The sequence below is a fragment of the Salmo salar genome, chromosome 23, assembly GCF_965601325.2.
Source record: "Salmo salar chromosome 23, fSalSal1, whole genome shotgun sequence".
Taxonomy (NCBI): Eukaryota; Metazoa; Chordata; class Actinopteri; order Salmoniformes; family Salmonidae; genus Salmo; species Salmo salar.
The window spans coordinates 43,429,665-43,449,157 of NC_138313.1; the positions used below are offsets into that span (position 1 = coordinate 43,429,665).

General features: G+C 44.0%; 1 protein-coding gene across 11 annotated transcripts in view; it reads left to right on the forward strand.

Annotated features, from left to right (window-relative positions):
- Positions 1 to 19,493, forward strand: part of LOC106584645 (inositol hexakisphosphate and diphosphoinositol-pentakisphosphate kinase 1) — a 68,055-nt gene that overhangs the window by 45,167 nt on the left and 3,395 nt on the right. For 7 of the 11 annotated variants that reach the window (XM_045706398.2, XM_045706396.2, XM_045706399.2 and 4 more), the window contains 6 exons: positions 57 to 173; positions 248 to 385; positions 5,869 to 5,968; positions 11,072 to 11,134; positions 18,688 to 18,825; positions 19,258 to 19,377. In XM_045706398.2, the coding sequence (XP_045562354.1) occupies positions 57 to 173; positions 248 to 385; positions 5,869 to 5,968; positions 11,072 to 11,134; positions 18,688 to 18,825; positions 19,258 to 19,377 (676 nt within the window). Of the gene's footprint in view, positions 1 to 56; positions 174 to 247; positions 414 to 5,868; positions 5,969 to 11,071; positions 11,135 to 18,687; positions 18,826 to 19,257; positions 19,378 to 19,493 lie in introns of those variants that run through there. The other 4 variants (XM_045706401.2, XM_045706403.2, XR_006761553.2 and 1 more) reach the window with 3 other exon arrangements.

Consider the following 19,493-nt stretch of genomic DNA (forward strand, 5'->3'; position numbering starts at 1 on the left):
TGTCTGTCTGTGTAGTTTAACATCATTGTTTGTGTTTCTGTGTATGTGTTGATCAGGACCCTGGCTCAGAGGAGCGTTTCCACGTGGAGCTCCACTTCAGTCCCGGGGTGAAGGGCTGTGAGGACGAGGAGAACGTCCCTCTGGGCTTTGGCTTCCGCCCAGCCTCCGCTGAGGTGTGTGTGGTGTCCGTGTGTGTGTGTGGTGTGTGTCCCCAACCCCCATTAACGGTCTCTTTGATCCAATCCAGAACCAGGAGAAGCAGACCAACCAAGGCAGTCTGGAGGACCTATCACAGGATGAGACTGACCGGGCCCTGTCGCTCTCTGAGCCAATCGGCATCAAAAGATCCCCCATGATCCGAAACCGCAAGACTGGCTCCATGGAGGTAGCTGACCAGGGTCACGTCCATTACTGTGCGTCCTCTCTAACCCTAGCATGACCCTAGCATGATCCTAGCATGACCCTAGCATAACTCTAGCCCTCTCCCACATTCAGTACAGTCCACTTCTGAATCACAGGCATAGCGCTAATCTGTTCAGATATTGAGTCTTTAGGATAGACCTGTCTTTTTCTAAGACGGATGTTCATAGGTACCAAATAATAGAATGGAAAAAATCATTTGAAACAGAGAGCGACTTACCTGGACCAAACATCTGATTTTCGCTGCGAAACATTTTTAAACGTTTTCTGTTGTGTAGCCTGATGAACAACATTCAGGTATCTGTGTGCGCTTTGCAAGTCATCTCAGATTACGTAGTCTTTGTACTATGTCCCTATTAGTGATGATAATTCACAGTGGTGGGAAAAGTACCCAATTTGTCATACTTGATTAAAAAATAAAGATACCTTAATACAAAATGACAAGTAAAAGTAACCCAGTAAAATATTACTTGAGTAAAAGTCTAAAAGTATTTGGTTTTAAATGTACTTAAAGGAAAGGTTCACCCATTTTGAATGTTATATTGTTTTTGTGCATCTCTGAGTGATGTTCTATCGATCCCCTGGGTCATTTCACGGTTTTCATGTGTATCTGAGTTATTGGCGTTTAAGCAGGAAAAAATCCATCCGGTATGACGTAGCACAGTGGTAAAGTCTCTGTCACTACACTGGAAGTTCATTGGAATATAACATTTTTTTAGCTTGTGAAAACGTCTATCACACATGTCATATTTCAATTCTGTCCGATGTCATAACTCGGTAGGATGAGCCGTTGATCATATTTTTGCCATTTTCCTACCTGGAGAAATGTGTAATTTAACCGAGGGTCTAACACATGTCTCCTACTTGTCTGCCTCTTTAGACCAGGGTGCATTGCATGGTACCGTTGCCAGAGATATTATCCAAAGAAGATAGGAATCCAATGAATAAAGGAACATAAAACGCCCCCACCCAGCAAACTGTCGACCAATCGCGTTCACGTTGTCATGCTAAGCTAATAATAACGCAATCCATTCTCAAAGTCAGTGTATATGTCAAGAAACGTGCCTCTTTTCCTCAAACTACGTAATGTCACGAATCCAAAGCTGTCTGATACTACAGATCAGGGGAGTAGCCAGATTTTTTGGGGGGGACAGGCCAAGAAAAATTTGGATAGGCATTTTTGTTCTACTTATTTAATTTATTTTGCGACGCACACCATATATTATTTCGTAAAACAATAGTTTTATTCTAGTGCGTAGTACTCGGAGCAACCTCGTTACATATACAAATAATGACCTATCCCAGCATATTAAAATAAGACAGTAACTTTAGACCAGTTGCCAACAACATAAAACTGGTCTTCAGGCGCCCTTTAATCTCGATGGGAAACAAGCCTATATTTGATGTTACCCCGGCGGACAGTAGGACTATAAAAAGTACCTTTAGTAGACGTATCAATAAGTCGTGACCTACATCACAAGGAGCAGACGGCGAGGCTTTGAGTTGAATCTGGTGATGATTTCATCATAATCCAGTGTATCTGTCAGTTCACGCTCAAAAGACAGCAACCTGAAGTGGTTCAGCCGGGCGCTTGTCATTGATGTGCGAAGACGATTTTTTTATATCCTAGTTGTTGTTGAGAAAAGTCTCTCCACACTGCATGATGTCATTGGAAGTGTGACAATGATCCTTAACAGAGAGTTTATATTAGGGAAAATATCATCAGGGCAGCTGTCAAGTATACTCATTATGGAGGAAAAGTCACACTTTCCCATGTTCATTTTGCGACTCAACTGCTGAATAAAAACAGTGAATTCAGCATCCTCAATTGATATTGCATAATGATCGCATGTGGTCTTCAGCTGCTCTTTAAGGCCGCAGGTTTGGGATTCTTTGGAAAAGGAGGCTGCCGCTTGCATGATCCCATATGTGTCTTCTTGAAATCTTGAGTTCAACTCAGTAATCTGTCTGTCTAGAATACTGTTCCAACGTTGCCTCAGGTCACTGTCACTCTTGATGCTGGATGTTTTCCCTAATGAAGTTGTGACAACACTGTCTGCCAATTTTACAGGCAGTTTTCACTGCCGTGATGCACTCGCATCCCAAGTACTAATATCATGCTTAATCATCATCTCTTCAGTTAGCTTGAGAACATTATCAAAGTCTCCCCCTGAGTTATCTCTGAACGTAGAAAATCTGCTTTTGAGGATTTCAATTAAACCAATACAGTCCGTAACAGATAATGTAGAGCTTTGTAATACCTTCGTTGCAAAATCACTAGTGTCAAACAATTTACTAAAATTGACTAACAGGAATAAAAACATCTTGTTCTGGATTTGTTGTAAGATCATAATCGGCTTCTAATTTGGTTTGTCCACAAGCCTCTGAAAACTCTGCAAGAACCTCTAAAAATGACATCTAGCAATAACAGCACTTTACTCACAGACCCTGGTTTTGAACTCCGCCGTGGATCTTTCTAGCTCGGTACATGAGTCTAATGGGGATGCAACTCTTTCTGTACTTCTATGAATCCAGCATGTCTGTGGGATCCACTCATAAATGTGTGCAGCTGATTTATTACAGTGTAAAGAAAAGGTCCCGACACTTTTGCCGCGGTGCACAGAACCAAAATCAGACGGTGGGAGTTGCAATGCACATATACTGCTTGCTTAAATGTTTTCTTTAGTAGGACAGGCACCCCTCTGTTCCCTGATGTAACCGATGTGAAATGGCTAGCTATTTAGCGGGGTGCGCACTAATAGCGTTTCAATCGGTGACGGCACTAGCTCTGAGACCTTGAAGTAGTTGTTCCCCTTGCTCTGCAAGGGCCGCGGCTTTTGTGGAACGATGGGTAACGATGCTTTGAGGGTGGCTGTTGTTGATGTGTGCAGAGGGTCCCTGGTTCGAGCCCAGGTAGGAGCGAGGAGAGGGACGGAAGAAAAATTGTTACACTGACATGACTGAAGCACCATCGAAACAAAAACCCACACAGAGTGGGATCCAACTCCAGGGGTTGCAACACTTCCAAGTATTTTCCCAGAAATTCCTTGTTCAGACAAATCAGCGGTTTCCATAAACCCAACAGCTCTTTTCTTTAATCATTCCAGCATGAATGTATCAGATGCACACAGCAGTAAGTTCTTGTTTAGATTGATCTTTATATTCATCTGCTACTTTGGCAAAATACGTGGAAGGCGCAGAATGAACTTGATCGTTTATCCTCCACAGTAACAATGAAGCTGCACAGTCCAGCAACTCGTTCTGAAGTTTGGGGCTCATAAGCGTGGCATTGTGAGGTAGCTCATTGAGCCTGTTTTTTGTATTTCTGAGTCATACTTTGAGATGAAATTGAAGATTTCTAGAAAGTTACTTTTTGTTGATTGCCTCTTCGGTTTCTCTATGACCTCTGAGTGGAATATCCTGCTTTTCACACATTAGAACAATATCTATGACCACTTTAACATGTGCATGGTTTCTTTCTATGAAATCCATGTTTGCATCCCCATGTATTTGGTTCAACACAGTCCCACGACTTCTAGGCCCATGGGTTGCCTTGTAGGATTCACATTTTGCATGGGCACTAGCATGTAATTTGCTATTCTCGTGTTTGCAGCAAGCATTTCTTGTGAGTTTCCAGTTTTTAAATCCATCTCGTATAAATCTGAATTTGATATTTGCCCCAGGAAAGTGCCTACAAAACTTACAATAAATTGCATCTTTTGCTTTACTATACTCAAGCCACACGAACTGGTCATACCACCTTGAAGAGAAGCGGCGTGATTTGCCATTTATCATACTTGAAGGGAACTTTGCTAGCTTTGGTTGACAGGCTGGTTCATCAACGGCAGACAAATCTGTTGGTGGACCTAGCGATCGACATTTTGGTTTGCCGTTGCTAGAACTACTAAATTACTCAATTCCAGTGAACTAGCGTGATAGAGCTTGCTAGCTTATGTGCTTCAAAGTTAGCCACGTGACGTTGCCAGGTTGTTCAGGTAAACCACCGTATTATTGTTTTCTTAAATGTAACCAACAGTTGGCGCCAACTTGATTGTCGCGGACTATTTCTTTACTACATTATATTAAAATGACCAATAGGAAATCAATCTCGCATGCATTTCTTTTTAAAAATGTAATAAAATCAAACTTTTTATATTAAATAATTTCTGGGCCATTTTCTGGGTAGGCCTGAGATCAAACTGGGCAGGGCTACCCGTGGCTACGCCACTGCTACAGATGGCAAGTTAATTATTTCACATCTCTGAAAAGATTTGTAATGTTGTACTTCTTGTTGACGAAATGTGTGCTAATGTTGGGTTTTTGAGCTAGCGCCCAATAGACTCCCATTCCCTCCTTGAAGGAGAGCGCTCCTTGTCCCAGAATCGCCCAGAATGCACCGCGCGGTCCATTGGCCTAGCATGGGCAACGTTTCCCATCTCCTCAAAAGTATATCTGCTGTTGTGAATGTTCTGCAGGTTGAACCATCTGCAGGTTGAACATGGTGAGATTGTAGACTCCTATATGATAGCTGTAATCGCCTAAACAAACTGCACTAACTAGCTACTTCACATGCTGATATTGTCTTTGTATTAATGTATATTGCTACGTTTTCTTGAGCCCATAGAGAGAGCCTTGCATTGTGGATTTTGTAGTCGACTTGAGATGCAACAGATTTACACAACGATCCATGTTGCTACCAACCTTTTTAGAAAGCCAAAATTAAGCATTTGTTCACAAAAACACTGTTGTCAAATATTAGTGTTATTTAACACTGTAAATTACAGGAATGACTGGTTTTGAATGGATTTTTCCTTTAAGTATCAAAAGTAAATGTAATTGCTGAAATATACTTAAGTATCAAAAGTAAAAGTATATAATTCATTTCAAATTCCTTTATATTAAGCAAACCAGACATTTTCAAGTTTACTTTTATTTTTACAGATAGCCAGGCACAAACTCCAACACTCAGACATCATTTACAAATGAAGCATTTGTGTTTAGTGAGTCAGAGGCAGTAGGGATGACCAGGGATGTTCTCTTGAGTTAGTGCGTGAATTGGAACATTTTCCTGTCCTGCTAAGCATTAAAATGTAACGAGTACTTTTGGGTGTCAGGGAAAATGTATGGTAAAAAGTACAGTGTTTTCTTTAGGAATGTAGTAAAGTCAAACTTGTCAAAAATATAAATAGTAAAGTACAGATACCCATAACTAGTTTAAATTATTTTTACTTAAGTACTTTACACCACTGATTTATTAATCTCGGGCTCAGTAGACTATGTGGTCTGTGTACTATGTCCTTATTGGTGATGATTAGTCAAGTCATGTTTGTGTTTTTACAAATGAATCCAGATTGTATGTCTGCCTGGTTATGTAACTACCTGTCTGACAGTCAGCTGTTTGTCTGTCGCTGTCTGTCTCACTGACCATGTGTCCCTGTCCCCAACCAGGTCCTCGCCGAGACCATACCCACCTCCTCCAAGGGCGCCTCTTACCGCCTCTTCCCCTCATGCTCGCGCCAGTCCCCCGAGATTAAACAGACTGGTCTAGGTGGGTATCTGGTTTCTGTCCCCCTGTCCAACCACTGCTGCCACTGTCATATTTCTGCCCCCTGACATCAGCACTACCTCACTATCTGTTGGCTCTCTCTCATCTCTCATCTCTCTCTCTCGTGTTCTCTCTCATCTCTCTCTCTCTCGTGTTCTCTCTCTCATGTTCTCTCTCATCTCTCTCTCTCATCTCTCTCTCGTGTTCTCTCTCATCTCTCTCTCTCGTGTTCGCTCTCATCTCTCTCTCTCTCGTGTTCTCTCTCGTGTTCTCTCTCGTGTTCTCTCTCGTGTTCTCTCTCGTGTTCTCTCTCGTGTTCTCTCTCGTGTTCTCTCTCGTGTTCTCTCTCGTGTTCTCTCTCGTGTTCTCTCTCATCTCTCTCTCTCTCTCTCATGTTCTCTCTCTCGTTCTCTCTCATCTCTCTCTCTCGTGTTCTCTCTCTCATCTCTCTCTCTCTCGTGTTCTCTCTCGTGTTCTCTCTCGTGTTCTCTCTCGTGTTCTCTCTCTCGTGTTCTCTCTCGTTCTCTCTCATCTCTCTCTCTCTCTCTCGTGTTCTCTCTCTCGTTCTCTCTCATCTCTCTCTCTCTCGTGTTCTCTCTCTCTCGTGTTCTCTCTCATCTCTCTCTCTCGTGTTCTCTCTCTCTCGTGTTCTCTCTCGTGTTCTCTCTCATCTCTCTCTCTCGTGTTCTCTCTCTCGTGTTCTCTCTCATCTCTCTCTCTCGTGTTCTCTCTCATCTCTCTCTCTCGTGTTCTCTCTCATCTCTCTCTCTCGTGTTCTCTCTCATCTCTCTCGTGTTCTCTCTCTCTCTCTCTCGTGTTCTCTCTCTCGTGTTCTCTCTCTCGTGTTCTCTCTCTCGTGTTCTCTCTCTCGTGTTCTCTCTCTCGTGTTCTCTCTCATCTCTCTCTCTCGTGTTCTCTCTCTCTCGTGTTCTCTCTCATCTCTCATCTCTCTCTCTCATCTCTCTCTCTCATCTCTCATCTCGTTCTCGTGTTCTCTCTCTCGTTCTCGTGTTCTCTCTCATCTCTCTCTCTCGTGTTCTCTCTCTCTCTCTCTCTCGTGTTCTCTCTCTCTCTCTCGTGTTCTCTCTCTCTCGTGTTCTCTCTCTCGTGTTCTCTCTCTCGTGTTCTCTCTCATCTCTCATCTCTCTCTCTCATCTCTCTCTCTCATCTCTCATCTCGTTCTCGTGTTCTCTCTCTCGTTCTCGTGTTCTCTCTCTCGCTCTCGCGTTCTCTCTCTTGTGTTCTCTCTCTCTCGTGTTCTCTCTCTTGTGTTCTCTCTCTCTCGTGTTCTCTCTCGCTCTCTCTCTCTCTCTCTCTCTCTCTCTCTCGTGTTCTCTCTCGCTCTCTCCTCTCTCTCTCTCTCGTGTAGATCAGAGGTCTTAGTAGCCCAGACTGTGTAGGCCAGAGTAGCCCAGACTGTGTAGGCCAGAGTAGCCTAGACTATGTAGGCCAGAGTAGCCTAGACTGTGTAGGCCAGAGTAGCCTAGACTGTGTAGGCCAGAGTAGCCTAGACTGTGTAGGCCAGAGTAGCCTAGACTGTGTAGGCCAGAGTAGCCCAGACTGTGTAGGCCAGAGTAGCCCAGACTGTGTAGGCCAGAGTAGCCCAGACTGTGTAGGCCAGAGTAGCCCAGACTGTGTAGGCCAGAGTAGCCCAGACTGTGTAGGCCAGAGTAGCCCAGACTGTGTAGGCCAGAGTAGCCCAGACTGTGTAGGCCAGAGTAGCCTAGACTGTGTAGGCCAGAGTAGCCTAGACTGTGTAGGCCAGAGTAGCCTAGACTGTGTAGGCCAGAGTAGCCTAGACTGTGTAGGCCAGAGTAGCCTAGACTGTGTAGGCCAGAGTAGCCCAGACTGTGTAGGCCAGAGTAGCCCAGACTGTGTAGGCCAGAGTAGCCCAGACTGTGTAGGCCAGAGTAGCCCAGACTGTGTAGGCCAGAGTAGCCCAGACTGTGTAGGCCAGAGTAGCCCAGACTGTGTAGGCCAGAGTAGCCCAGGACTGTGTCCCAAATGTGTTCATACTAGAAATATACCTTATTTCTTAAATCCATGACGTCCTATGAGTCCATGATCCCACCAGATGTTGATGTCAGTCACCTTTTGTCACGAGAATTTTCATCCCAATGTTGTGAACTCGACTATCACTTAAACTTTGAATAATTTCCAGGGGTTGTAAATCCCCGGTTAATGAAGAATTAGACAAAGTCCCAGTCTGCAATAGGTCAAATGTATTCAGAGAACATTCTGAAAATCATACTATGCACATAGTCTTTTATACCTCACATTTGGTCGTACCCCTTATAAACGCCCCTCCACTTCTCTAACACTGTCAATGCTATTCACAAGAATTTTCCAACAAATACATTGCTTCAATATGTTTCATAATCTACTGCAAGCCCAACGGTTTCTCCCCTTCCTGGGTGGGGAGACCTTCTTCCTGTTATCAGTTTCACAGTGGTCACAAGTTGTCTGTCGACAGTTTCTCTTTTCCTTAAATGTCTCACTTACATTGCTAAATAGTAAAGTCTTAACTTGTCCTATGCACACACATTAGAGAATTACAGTCTTATAATTCTAATTCATCATACCTTTCGGGTGGAATACTTTAGTCATTATAAATCATATAAATTCCTATATCACCTTTCCCAGAAGGCCTTAGAGGTGCTTCACCACCTCTCTGATCAGGGAAGAGGTGCAGGTGTTAGGAGTTTCTCACACACACACATACACACAGCTCCCTTGGCAACAGTGATCTGCTCTTACTAAGAACTGCATGCTATGCAATGAGGACTAACCACTTCCTCCCTACCCCCATCCCGCTCTTCTTTCCCACCCCGCGGATCTTCCACAACAGGGTCCCTGTGCTCGGGCCTCTTCAGTGCCTCTGTCCTGGGGGTGTCCTCTAGCGCCCCCAACCTGTGGGACTATGTCTGCACCCACTACCGCAAATCCCCCCCGCCCCCCCGGTTTGCCTTTTCGAGATGGTACGCCTCTCTCCTTTATCGATCTCTATCTCCCATCTCTTCTTTGTTGAAGGGGCCCTACTATAGTGTAAGACTACCTTCAAGATTTGAAATGGCGTCCCGAGCTGATGTTTACATCCTGTTTCCTTTGAGCCGCCCCTTCCAACCTTAGTGAACAAGAGGTTATTTTTTTGAACAGACAAGTCATCGAAGAGCAGTCTTCAGTCAGTTTCAGGAGGACCACACTGAAAATTGGTTGTTACCTTGCCGTCAAAATATGCCAAAGAAATGTGGGGGTATTTTCTAGGCTCCCTGACTCTCCTAGCTTTTATTTTGGGTAATTATTAGCACGCCGGGCACAGTCAGGAAACTGTCTATGAATTTAGGTCCATTATCTACAGGCCTGCTTTAGAGCAATCCTCTGCTTGAGTGAATCCCCCCCCCCCCCAACAGCATGACAGTGACCACATTCGTGATTATATGCTAAGAATTGTTTGTCCATACAGTGTATGTTGAGCATGATTTGTTAAAACCGTGTTTGTTAAAACACTGGTATAAAGGACAATACTGTATGACCTGCCTTATGCATGTGGAGAGGTTGTCCCACTGTGGGTTGAACTGAAGTTCCCCATGTTGTCCACTGGGTGGCACTGGACTGTTTCCACTGTGGGTTGAACTGAAGTTCCCCATGTTGTCCACTGGGTGGCACTGGACTGTTTCCACTGTGGGTTGAACTGAAGTTCCCCATGTTGTCCACTGGGTGGCACTGGACTGTTTCCACTGTGGGTTGAACTGAAGTTCCCCATGTTGTCCACTGGGTGGCACTGGACTGTTTCCACTGTGGGTTGAACTGAAGTTCCCCATGTTGTCCACTGGGTGGCACTGGACTGTTTCCACTGTGTGTTGAACTGAAGTTCCCCATGTTGTCCACTGGGTGGCACTGGACTGTTTCCACTGTGGGTTGAACTGAAGTTCCCCATGTTGTCCACTGGGTGGCACTGGACTGTTTCCACTGTGCAGGTGATGTCACACTTTATGAAACGGTTGCTTTAATATTATGCTTTGAGATGTTACGTCATTGTTTGCTTGTATGAGACTACAGAGTGTGACAAGTGTGGGGTTTTGAAATAACGCCAATGTTTTTCTATGACGTGTGTGTGTATGTGTGTGTGTGTGTGTGTGTGTGTATGGGGGGGGGGGTTGTGTCCGGTGTTTTAAAGTGTGTGTTTTTGCAAACGTCTTTTTCTCGTAATGCACTGGTAGGTTACAAAGATGAATAAGCAATAATGATTGTGTTTACAGATACACCTTCCATAAACCAGATGATTACAGTATTTTAATATAACACATGTTCAATATAACAGGATGTTCAAATGTCACTTGCCTTCATCGTACGTTTCAGATCATTTTGGCATGGCAATAGGCTGAACAGTCAGTCAGTGTTCCAGAAAGATTTAAGATGAGCTAAAGGACATTTTAGGTAACTTCTTCAAAAGCCCACTTCACCAGTGCCTAATGTGGCGCAGCGGTCTAAGGCACTGCTATCTCAGTGCAAGAGCCGTCACTACAGTCCCTGGTTCGAATCCAGGCTGTATCACATCCGGCTGTGATTGGGAGTCTCATAGTGCGGCGCACAATTTGGCCCAGCGTCGTCCAGGTTTGGCCCGGGGTAGGCCGTCATTGTAAATAAGAATTTGTTCTTAACTGACTTGCCTTGTTAAAGGTTAAATAAATCAAAATAATAATGGCAATCCTCTGTCTGAATTCAGAACAATCACAGCTGAGTTGTTCATTCACTCATCCGAGGAAGACACGTTTCAGTTGAATGCATTCAGTTGTACAACTGACTAGGTATCTCCCTTTCCCCTTCACATTCTCTGTCATTCCTCTGTTCACTCTTCCTATGCTGCGTATGGCTCACCACCGACAGAGAGACACAGACATGCACAGTGCACACAGCATTAGAGAGGGGCTCTACTTCATAGAGTTCGAAGACACACATGGGGTCAGGAAAACACACACGTATGTATGTATGCACACACACACACACACACACACACACACATGCGTACATATGCCCACAGATACTAGGTACAAGCGTGTTAACCTATGGATCCCAGTAACACCATTACCCTTCTTATTTCCTCAGAGCTCTTCTCTATGCCGGCAGTAAAGAGATTTTCTGTGTCGTTTGCCAGGCATCCAACTAATGGTATGTCTGCCTTTATTGATTTTAAGTATACCTCGCCACTCAGTTTCCCTTCATCTTGCATGTTTTTTGGGGGAAACAACTATATTTTGGTTTTGATATTGGCTGCATAATGACGTCATTATGCCAGAATCTCAATTTCTCTTGAGTTTTCTACTTCACAAGACTTCCTGTCTTCACCATCGGTTTGGTTTGGAACCTCACTCTTAACACCATCCGTGTTCTGCCTTGACACTGATTTTCACCTGTTAATACACGTCTCTCTGACCCACCATTTTCCAACAGGATGTGTATATGTATGTGGAATATATCGCCTTGTGTGGCTGTGTGTACATATCATCACATGCTCTTTTTGTTCATTCAAACCCATTCCTCCACCATTCCAGTTTACTTTTTGATTAGCATAACTCGTGTGTTTAAAGCTAATTAATAGCCTTTCAAAAACATCCTTTTATTTCTGAATTAACTGGCAAATCTCTTGTTCAACTCTTGAGAGATCTTTCAATTTGACCCAATGAAAACTGAGTTCATGCTAAACCTACTAATTTAATAGGATGGGTAAAGAATGAAAGGGTTTTAACTTCTTGGGGCTATGTGGGACGCTAGCGTGCCACCCGTGGTGCACCCTATCAACAGCAGGTGCATTTCAAGAGCGGCAAATTTGAAACCAAATAAATGTCAAAATTCAAATTTTTCAAACATACAACTATCTTACACCCTTTGAAAGATAAACATCTCCTTAATCTAACCACGTTGTCCGATTTCAAAAAGGTTTTACGGCGAAAGCATAAAGTTAGATTAAGTTAGGAGAGTACATTGACAATAGCTGTGTGTAATGTTTTGTCAATTCAAAGACAGGCGTCACCAAAACCATAAAACCAGCTAAAATGATGCACTAACCTTTTACAATCTCCATCAGATGACACTCCTAGGACATTATGTTAGACAATGCATGCATTTTTAGTTCTATCAAGTTCATATTTATATCCAAAAACAGCGTTTTACTATGGCATTGATGTTGAGGAAATCGTTTCCCTCCAATAACCGGCAGTCAAGTCAGCACCACAAATTAAATAATTAAAATTAGAAAACATTGGTAAAATATTATATTGTCATTTAAAGAATTATAGATTTACATCTCTTGAACGCAATCAACTTGCCAGATTTAAAAATAACCTTACTGGGAAATCACACTTTGCAATAATCTGAGCACTGCGCCCAGAAAAATATGCTTTGCTATACAGACAAACGGCCATGTTGGAGAGATCTAAAATACTATGTAAATAATCCATTACCTTTGATTCTCTTCATCAGATGTCACTTCCAGGAATCCCAGGTCCATAACGAATGTAGTTTTGTTCAAAAAAGCTCATCATTTATATCCAAAAAGCTCTGTGTTGTTAGCACATGATCTAAGCCAGCCGGACTTCTCGTCATGAACGAGGGGAAAAAATATATTTATGTTCGTTCAAACATGTCAAACGTTGTATAGCATAAATCATTAGTGCCTTTTTTAACCAGAACATGAATAATATTCAAGGTGGACGAATGCATTCTCTTTTATAACGTATTGGAACGAGGGTACCCAACATGAACTTGCGCGCCAGAGTCTAATCGGCCATCACCGTTCCATGGCTCTTGTTCGGTCAGATCTCACAGTAAAAGACTCAAAACACTTTGTAAAGGCTGGTGACATCTAGTGGAAGCAATAGGAAGTGCCAAAACATTAATCAACCCCTGTGTGTTTCAATGGCATAGGCTTAAAGGTAATTCAACACATCAGGTATCCACTTCCTGTCAGAAAATGTCTCAGGGTTTTGCCTGCCAAATGAGTTCTGTTATACTCACAGACACCATTCAAACAGTTTTAGAAACTTTAGGGTGTTTTCTATCCATATATAATAAGTATATGCATATTCTAGTTACTGGGTAGGATTAGTAACCAGATTAAATCGGGTACGTTTTTTTATCCAGCCGTGAAAATACTGCCCCCTAGCCCCAACAGGTTAACGTGAAACCTGTCCCATCACTCATAACCATGTCGGTGAGTCTAGTCATTTCATTTGAATGGTTGGTGTTCAAACGTGGCCGAACCAATTGGTGACCAAACGAGAGAGAGAGGGCATTCACATAACACTGTCCAATGGAAGAGATACTGCAGTATACGTGTTGCTTTATAGTACCAGTCAAAAGTTTGGACACCTACTCATTCAAGGGTTTTTCTTTTTTTCTTTACTTTTGAAGAATCTAAAATATATTTTGATATGTTTAACACTTTTTTGGTTACTACATGATTCCATACATGTTCTTTCATAGTTTTGATGTCTTCACTATTTTTTTTTACAATGTAGAAAATAGTAAAAATAAAGAAAAACCCTTGAATGTGTAAGTGTGTCCAAACTTTTGACTGGTACTGTATGTGAACATGTGTCCACAAGAATACCCATCGAGGAGGAAATTGACCAATTTTAATTTATTCCGTCTGTTTTACTGGTCTCAAGTGAGTCATGTTGCTATGCACAGTGCTATGAAATATATGACTATGTTAGGTGTCCAGGCAGTGGTTGGATGAGTTTCATGCATGGGTGAGTCCTGTGGTGTCTCTCCAACAATGTATAGGACCTGAGCTGCTGTGGTAAGAAAGTAAGTGGTTGAATTGAGAATTTTTGCCCGACAACAATGACTTTACTGTTGGGGCTATACAGATACAAGTCAATGTTTTGTGAATTGCACTTGATGGTATTTTCCTGTAGTTTGGAGAATGACGAAGGAGAGGGACACATTGAAACTGCCGACTCTGGGCCTGGCTGTCACCCAGTTAAACTGAGTGAATTTGGCATTGAATTATAGGTAAATAACAGTATTAAATGTTATCGAAGTGCCTGGGTCATCTGGCTACTAGGACCGGACTACCCAGACTAGAAACAGCCTCTAATTGCCATATTCGATACATGGTTTCTGCGTCTGTGTTGACAGAGTTTTGGATGAACTTCTGCTGGCCACTCACTGCAATGGCTAAGGTGATCAGTGGTTTTATATTAGGCCCTAAACCTAGGGTCAGGGCAGCCCATGTCCAGAGGTGTGAACAGGGGTATGCTCAGATTAAAGGCACAGTAACCCTTCTATTCATACGACCTGTAGTTCTCAACAAGACTTCCTCATCCGTGTAACCAACCCTCTCCATCCGCTCATTAACAACTGTTGTCTTTGGTTCAGACCTCTATCCAGATGGTTGTTGTGCCATTTTGAAGTTAGCCATCCACAGTCAAGGTGTCACAATACTGTGTTGGCATGAAAGATGCATTAGATCAAAGGAAACGTTTGAGATCGACTAGGTGCTGGTCCTTGTCTGAGGCAGATATCCATGTCTGTGCGATTGTTTTGTCTTTCTGGGGTGATATACAGAGCATTTAGACCCCTTGCCTTTTTCCACATTTTGTTATGTTACAGCCTTATTTTAAAATTGATTTAAATATTTTTTTTTTACTCCTCAATCTACACACAATACCCCCATGACATCACAATACCCCATAATGACAAAGTGAAAACAGGTTTTCAGAAATACAGAAATATCTTATTTACATAAGTATTCAGACCCTTTGCTATGAGACTTGAAATTGAGCTCAGTTGCATCCTGTTTCCATTGATCCTACAACTTGGAGTCCACCTGTGGTAAATTCAATTGATTGGACATGATTTGGAAAGTCACACACCTGTCTATATCAGGTCCCACAATTGACAGTGCATGTCAGAGCAAAAACCAAGCCATGAGGTCGAAGGAATTGTCCATAGAGCTCAGAGACAGGATTGTGTTGGGGCACAGATCTGGGGAAGGGTACCAAAACATTTCTGCAGCATTGAAGGTCCCCAAGAACACATTGGCCTTCATCATTCTTCAATGGAAGAAGTTTGGAACCACCTAGACTCTTCCTAGAGCTGGCCGTCCGGCCAAACTGGGCAATCGGGGGAGAAGGACCTTGGTCAGGGCGGTGACCAAGAACCCGATGGTCACTCTGACAGAGCTCCAGAGTTCCTCTGTGGGAATGGGATACCCTTCCAGAAGAACAATAATCTCTGCAGCACTCCGCCAATCAGGCCTTTATGGTAGAGTGGCCAGACGGAAGCCAGTCCTCAGTAAAATGCACATGACAGCCCGCTTGGAGTTTGCCAAAAGGCACCTAAAGGACTCTGACCGTGAGAAACATGATTCTCTGCTCTGATGAAACCAAGATTGAACTATTTGTCCTGAATGCCAAGTGTCACGTCTGGAGGAAGCCTAGCACCATCCCTATGGTGAAGCATGGTGGTGGCAGCATTTTGCTGTGGGGATGTTTTTCAGCGGCAGGGACTGGGAGACTAGTCAGGATCGAGGGAAAGATGAACGGCACAAAGTATAGAGAGATATTGATTTTAGAATAAGGCTGTAGCGTAGCAAAATTTTGAAAAGTCAAGAGGTCTGAATACTTTCCAAATGCACTGTAGGTGCTACCCATATTACCCATAAGTCTCTCTTTTCCAGTTGTCTGGTATTCTGATTAACCCTGAATACTTTCTGAATGCACTGTAGATACTACCCATAAGCCTCTGTTTCTGTTTTTGACCGTTCTATGAATTCCAGATTACACCCTGTTTGGATTCTACATGAAAACATCGATGCTTCGTTTTGTAGTTGCAGTTCAGTGTTATGTCTGGAAAGAAAGCATTGTCCTTTCTTTGATGTTGAGAAGCCTTGTGACTTACTGGTGATCGTGACCAGCAAAGAGGCATTTTGACTGACATGCCTGTCAGCTTCCAATGTGTATTACCCCGTGAACATCAAAGATGGAGAGAACTGTAGCTCTGGACAGTGGTTAGATGTTTCTCCATCTGTCTTAATGGATGGGAGAGAGCCTGGGACCTGCAGTTTTGTTTCTTTTTGAATGGGAGAGTCACAGCCTCTTTAATATTGTGAACATGCTGGCCCGCCTACAGCCTTTCACTACTCTTCCTCAGAGCCCCTAGACTAGCACCATGTAGCCCAGCTGCTGAAGGGGCCCTCCTGTCTTGTTCCTCTCTGGACGGAGGCCATGGCCCTCCACCTGCAACAGTGCCATTACCACAGGCGCCTTCTTCCCTTCCTTCTGCCCCCTGTAGACCTCCCAGAGTGCCTCTACGCTCTGCCCCCCTGTAGACCTCCCAGAGTGCCTCTACGGTCGGCCCCCTGTAGACCCTCCCATGTCCTACCCCTCCACCTGTTCATGCAGTGCTGGGGCCGGGTGCTGCCGATGCAGGCTTGTCGTATTGCTTCTCCTTTCTCTTTCATCTTCTCGGTCTCTTCCCTCTTCCGGTTTTGTCTCTGTCGCTTCTGTCCTCATTACTTTTTTATATCTAATTCACTATCACTGTCTACATGACGTTTGTTGGCCTATTCCCTTCATGTCTGTCTGTCTCTCTCTGTCTGTCTCTGCCTGAGAATGCAGCCGTGGCAACTATAAAGGGAGTGTTCATTCTCCAATCGATGGGTCAATATCCCTTACTCATTTTGCTGCTGAGGCTTTTAATCCAAAAGGATGTTTGCCAGCTTTCTCTTCAAGATCTTTATGGTGAAATTATTTTTAAAAAGTCCCTGCTAGGTGGAAAAATGTCGATCTGCCCTTGAGCAAAGCACTTAACCCTAATTGGTCCAGGGTCGCCGTCAATATTGACCCCGCTCTCCGAGGGCCGTGACCCCGCTCTCCGAGGGCCGTGACCCCGCTCTCCGAGGGCCGTGACCCCGCTCTCCGAGGGCCGTGACCCCGCTCTCCGAGGGCCGTGACCCCGCTCTCCGAGGGCCGTGACCCCGCTCTCCGAGGGCCGTGACCCCGCTCTCCGAGGGTGTCGCAGGGGAGTACGATATGCAAAAAAAGACATTTGCATTTCACACCACACACTTTCATATATTTGAAACAAGAAATGTATAAGCACCCCCTATTTGACCTTTTACAGTCCAGTTGGATATTCTGGCTATCGAGAGAGTTGCTTTACATATGGACACTTGATTGGAGTGATGTGGAGACTGCACTTTTGGAGGCCCTCCTGGCTACCATTGAAAATCCCTTAGCTCTCATGAATGATGTTTTGGTATTTTGGCCACATTTAAGATCTGAGATCTGTGAAGAATATCTAGGTCATCTTGTCTTACCTCATTTTAATTGGCCGAGTAAGCGGTAGTCTGTCCTTAAACTACAGTTTTTTTAGGGGAGTATCTGGAGCTTCTGCGTCCCCCTTTTAAGCCTACGCATCCCCACATGAGAGTACTAGACATCAGCCCAGAACTCTGTAGCTGGACAGGAAATCACTATTCCCTCATTAGACTTGGAAGAGGTTGATAGGAATATTACATTTCCATAGGTAATTGATTGAGCATACTTGAATTGTCAAAGCCTGTTTTTTTTCTTCTCTCGTCTTACTTTATTTTTCCATTTCCCTCCTCCCTACCACTCTATTTTTTTTCATTACATGTCTTAATTCGCTGCGTCTCTCTCCCTCTCTTGCTCTTCCACTCTGTTTCACGGGTAGTAAATTAAGGGGGCAGTATAGCATCAGTGTCTTCTGCTACATCTGGTGTGTGTGAGTTGAATTGAATATCCATACGGAGTGGTAGGCTGCAACACATTGCGAGGGAGGGGTGGAGACAGAGCGAGGCAGAGGGAGGAAGGGAAAAACAACAGAAAGCTAGAGATCTTATCAGGCCTTCTCCACGGACGTCTGGGTTGATATTCTTTAGCGACGTTATCAGAGAATTTTTGGCAGGCAAAACGCTCTCATGTTGTAGTCTGACCTTGTCTTGCCCAGGTGAATAATGATGCTGAAATCTGCTTCTGGTTGAAACTTGGCAAACTCAAAGACTCCACTAATCACAACAACACTCTTTTGGGGGTTGGTAAAAGTCCATCCTGACCAAGTTGACTTGTTATTTGTGACATTAACACGTTGATTAATGAAACTGTCAGTTGGTTGGGGAAGAAACATTATGGCGGAATACTGTAAAATGCGGGCCTTGGAAGCCATTTGTGCTGACCATCGAAGTGCTGTTGGGATTTAGGTTACAACATTTTGACAGTTCGGGAGAAGGCTGACAGCATGCATTCTGGGAAATGGATGACTGGATGACTCATTGCTTGACCTCATACATTCCTTGTTTTTGTGTGGTACTGTCACTTCCATTGTGGTGTTATTTTGGGCTGCACTGTATGTCAAAGGATTGATTGGCCGCACAGGCCTGCTGGTGTGTGAAAAGCCTGTCGTCACACAACACAAGGCCTCAGGGCAGGACGTGTGTACTGTACGCCATTCGAGACGCAAAGCCTGTCCTTGGTCGAGCTGCTCTATGGTTTGGTACTTTTGTGTGAAGGACTCAGCTGAATTTTGGCATGGTCCTTGCAGAGTCCCCTGAGGGACGCCCAATGTCTTTCTCCGTCGAGTGATGTCACATTGAAAGGCGGCGGGGCTACGTGCTATAATCCTGTATCGCCACGTCTCATAGCTCAGATGGAGGGGTGGTGCCACCGTGAGTTTGTGTGTCCTCTCCCATGCAGGCTTTGAAGGCTGCTCCATGGTGCCCTCTATCTACCCGCTGGAGACGTTGCACAACTCGCTGTCCCTCAAGCAGGTGGACAAGTTCCTCAATGCCGTGTGTGAGCACAGCAGCGATGCCCACGCCAAGACCATGAAAGGTAGGCATTTTAGTCAGAGCCATGCATTTAGAGAGTTGGGCCATTGAAGGTTCTGCATTATGATGCATTTACATGACACTACAACAGTCTATGGCAGCCATGTTGGCTCCCCCATTAACATTACATGGGGAATAGAATGTCTAGAATCAGCATTATGATGCATTTACAGGAAACTACAACATTCATTCTAGGAGCGACATACCTAGCCTCTACGATACAGACCTGATCCAAGATCTGTTTGTGCTGTCGTACCAACTCCTATGGTCATTGGCCTGATAATGACCATAAGTGTTGGCAAGATGGGAGAAACAGATCTGGGACCAGGCAAACAAACTAATATATTTGGTGTCAGTCATCACTGTCTTTCTCAGTGGCATATAACACATCCACCTTTTATGATGTTTAGTAGCGAACATGATTGTTTCCCTCTAGCTCTCTCTGCCTTGTTCGACACATCGAGTCAGGGGTACGGCCAGACACACATCTACCCCCCCCTACCGAAAGCCCTGTCCTCAGAAACTCCTGTCCGGCCCCCAGAATGCCCACTATGGTGTGAGTATAGCCACGTCCATGTTCTTCAGTCTTCATACATATTTCTTTAAAACATATCTAGCTCTTTTAAATGTGAGAATATTAAACGCTAAACTGAATACTGAGCATTAACATCA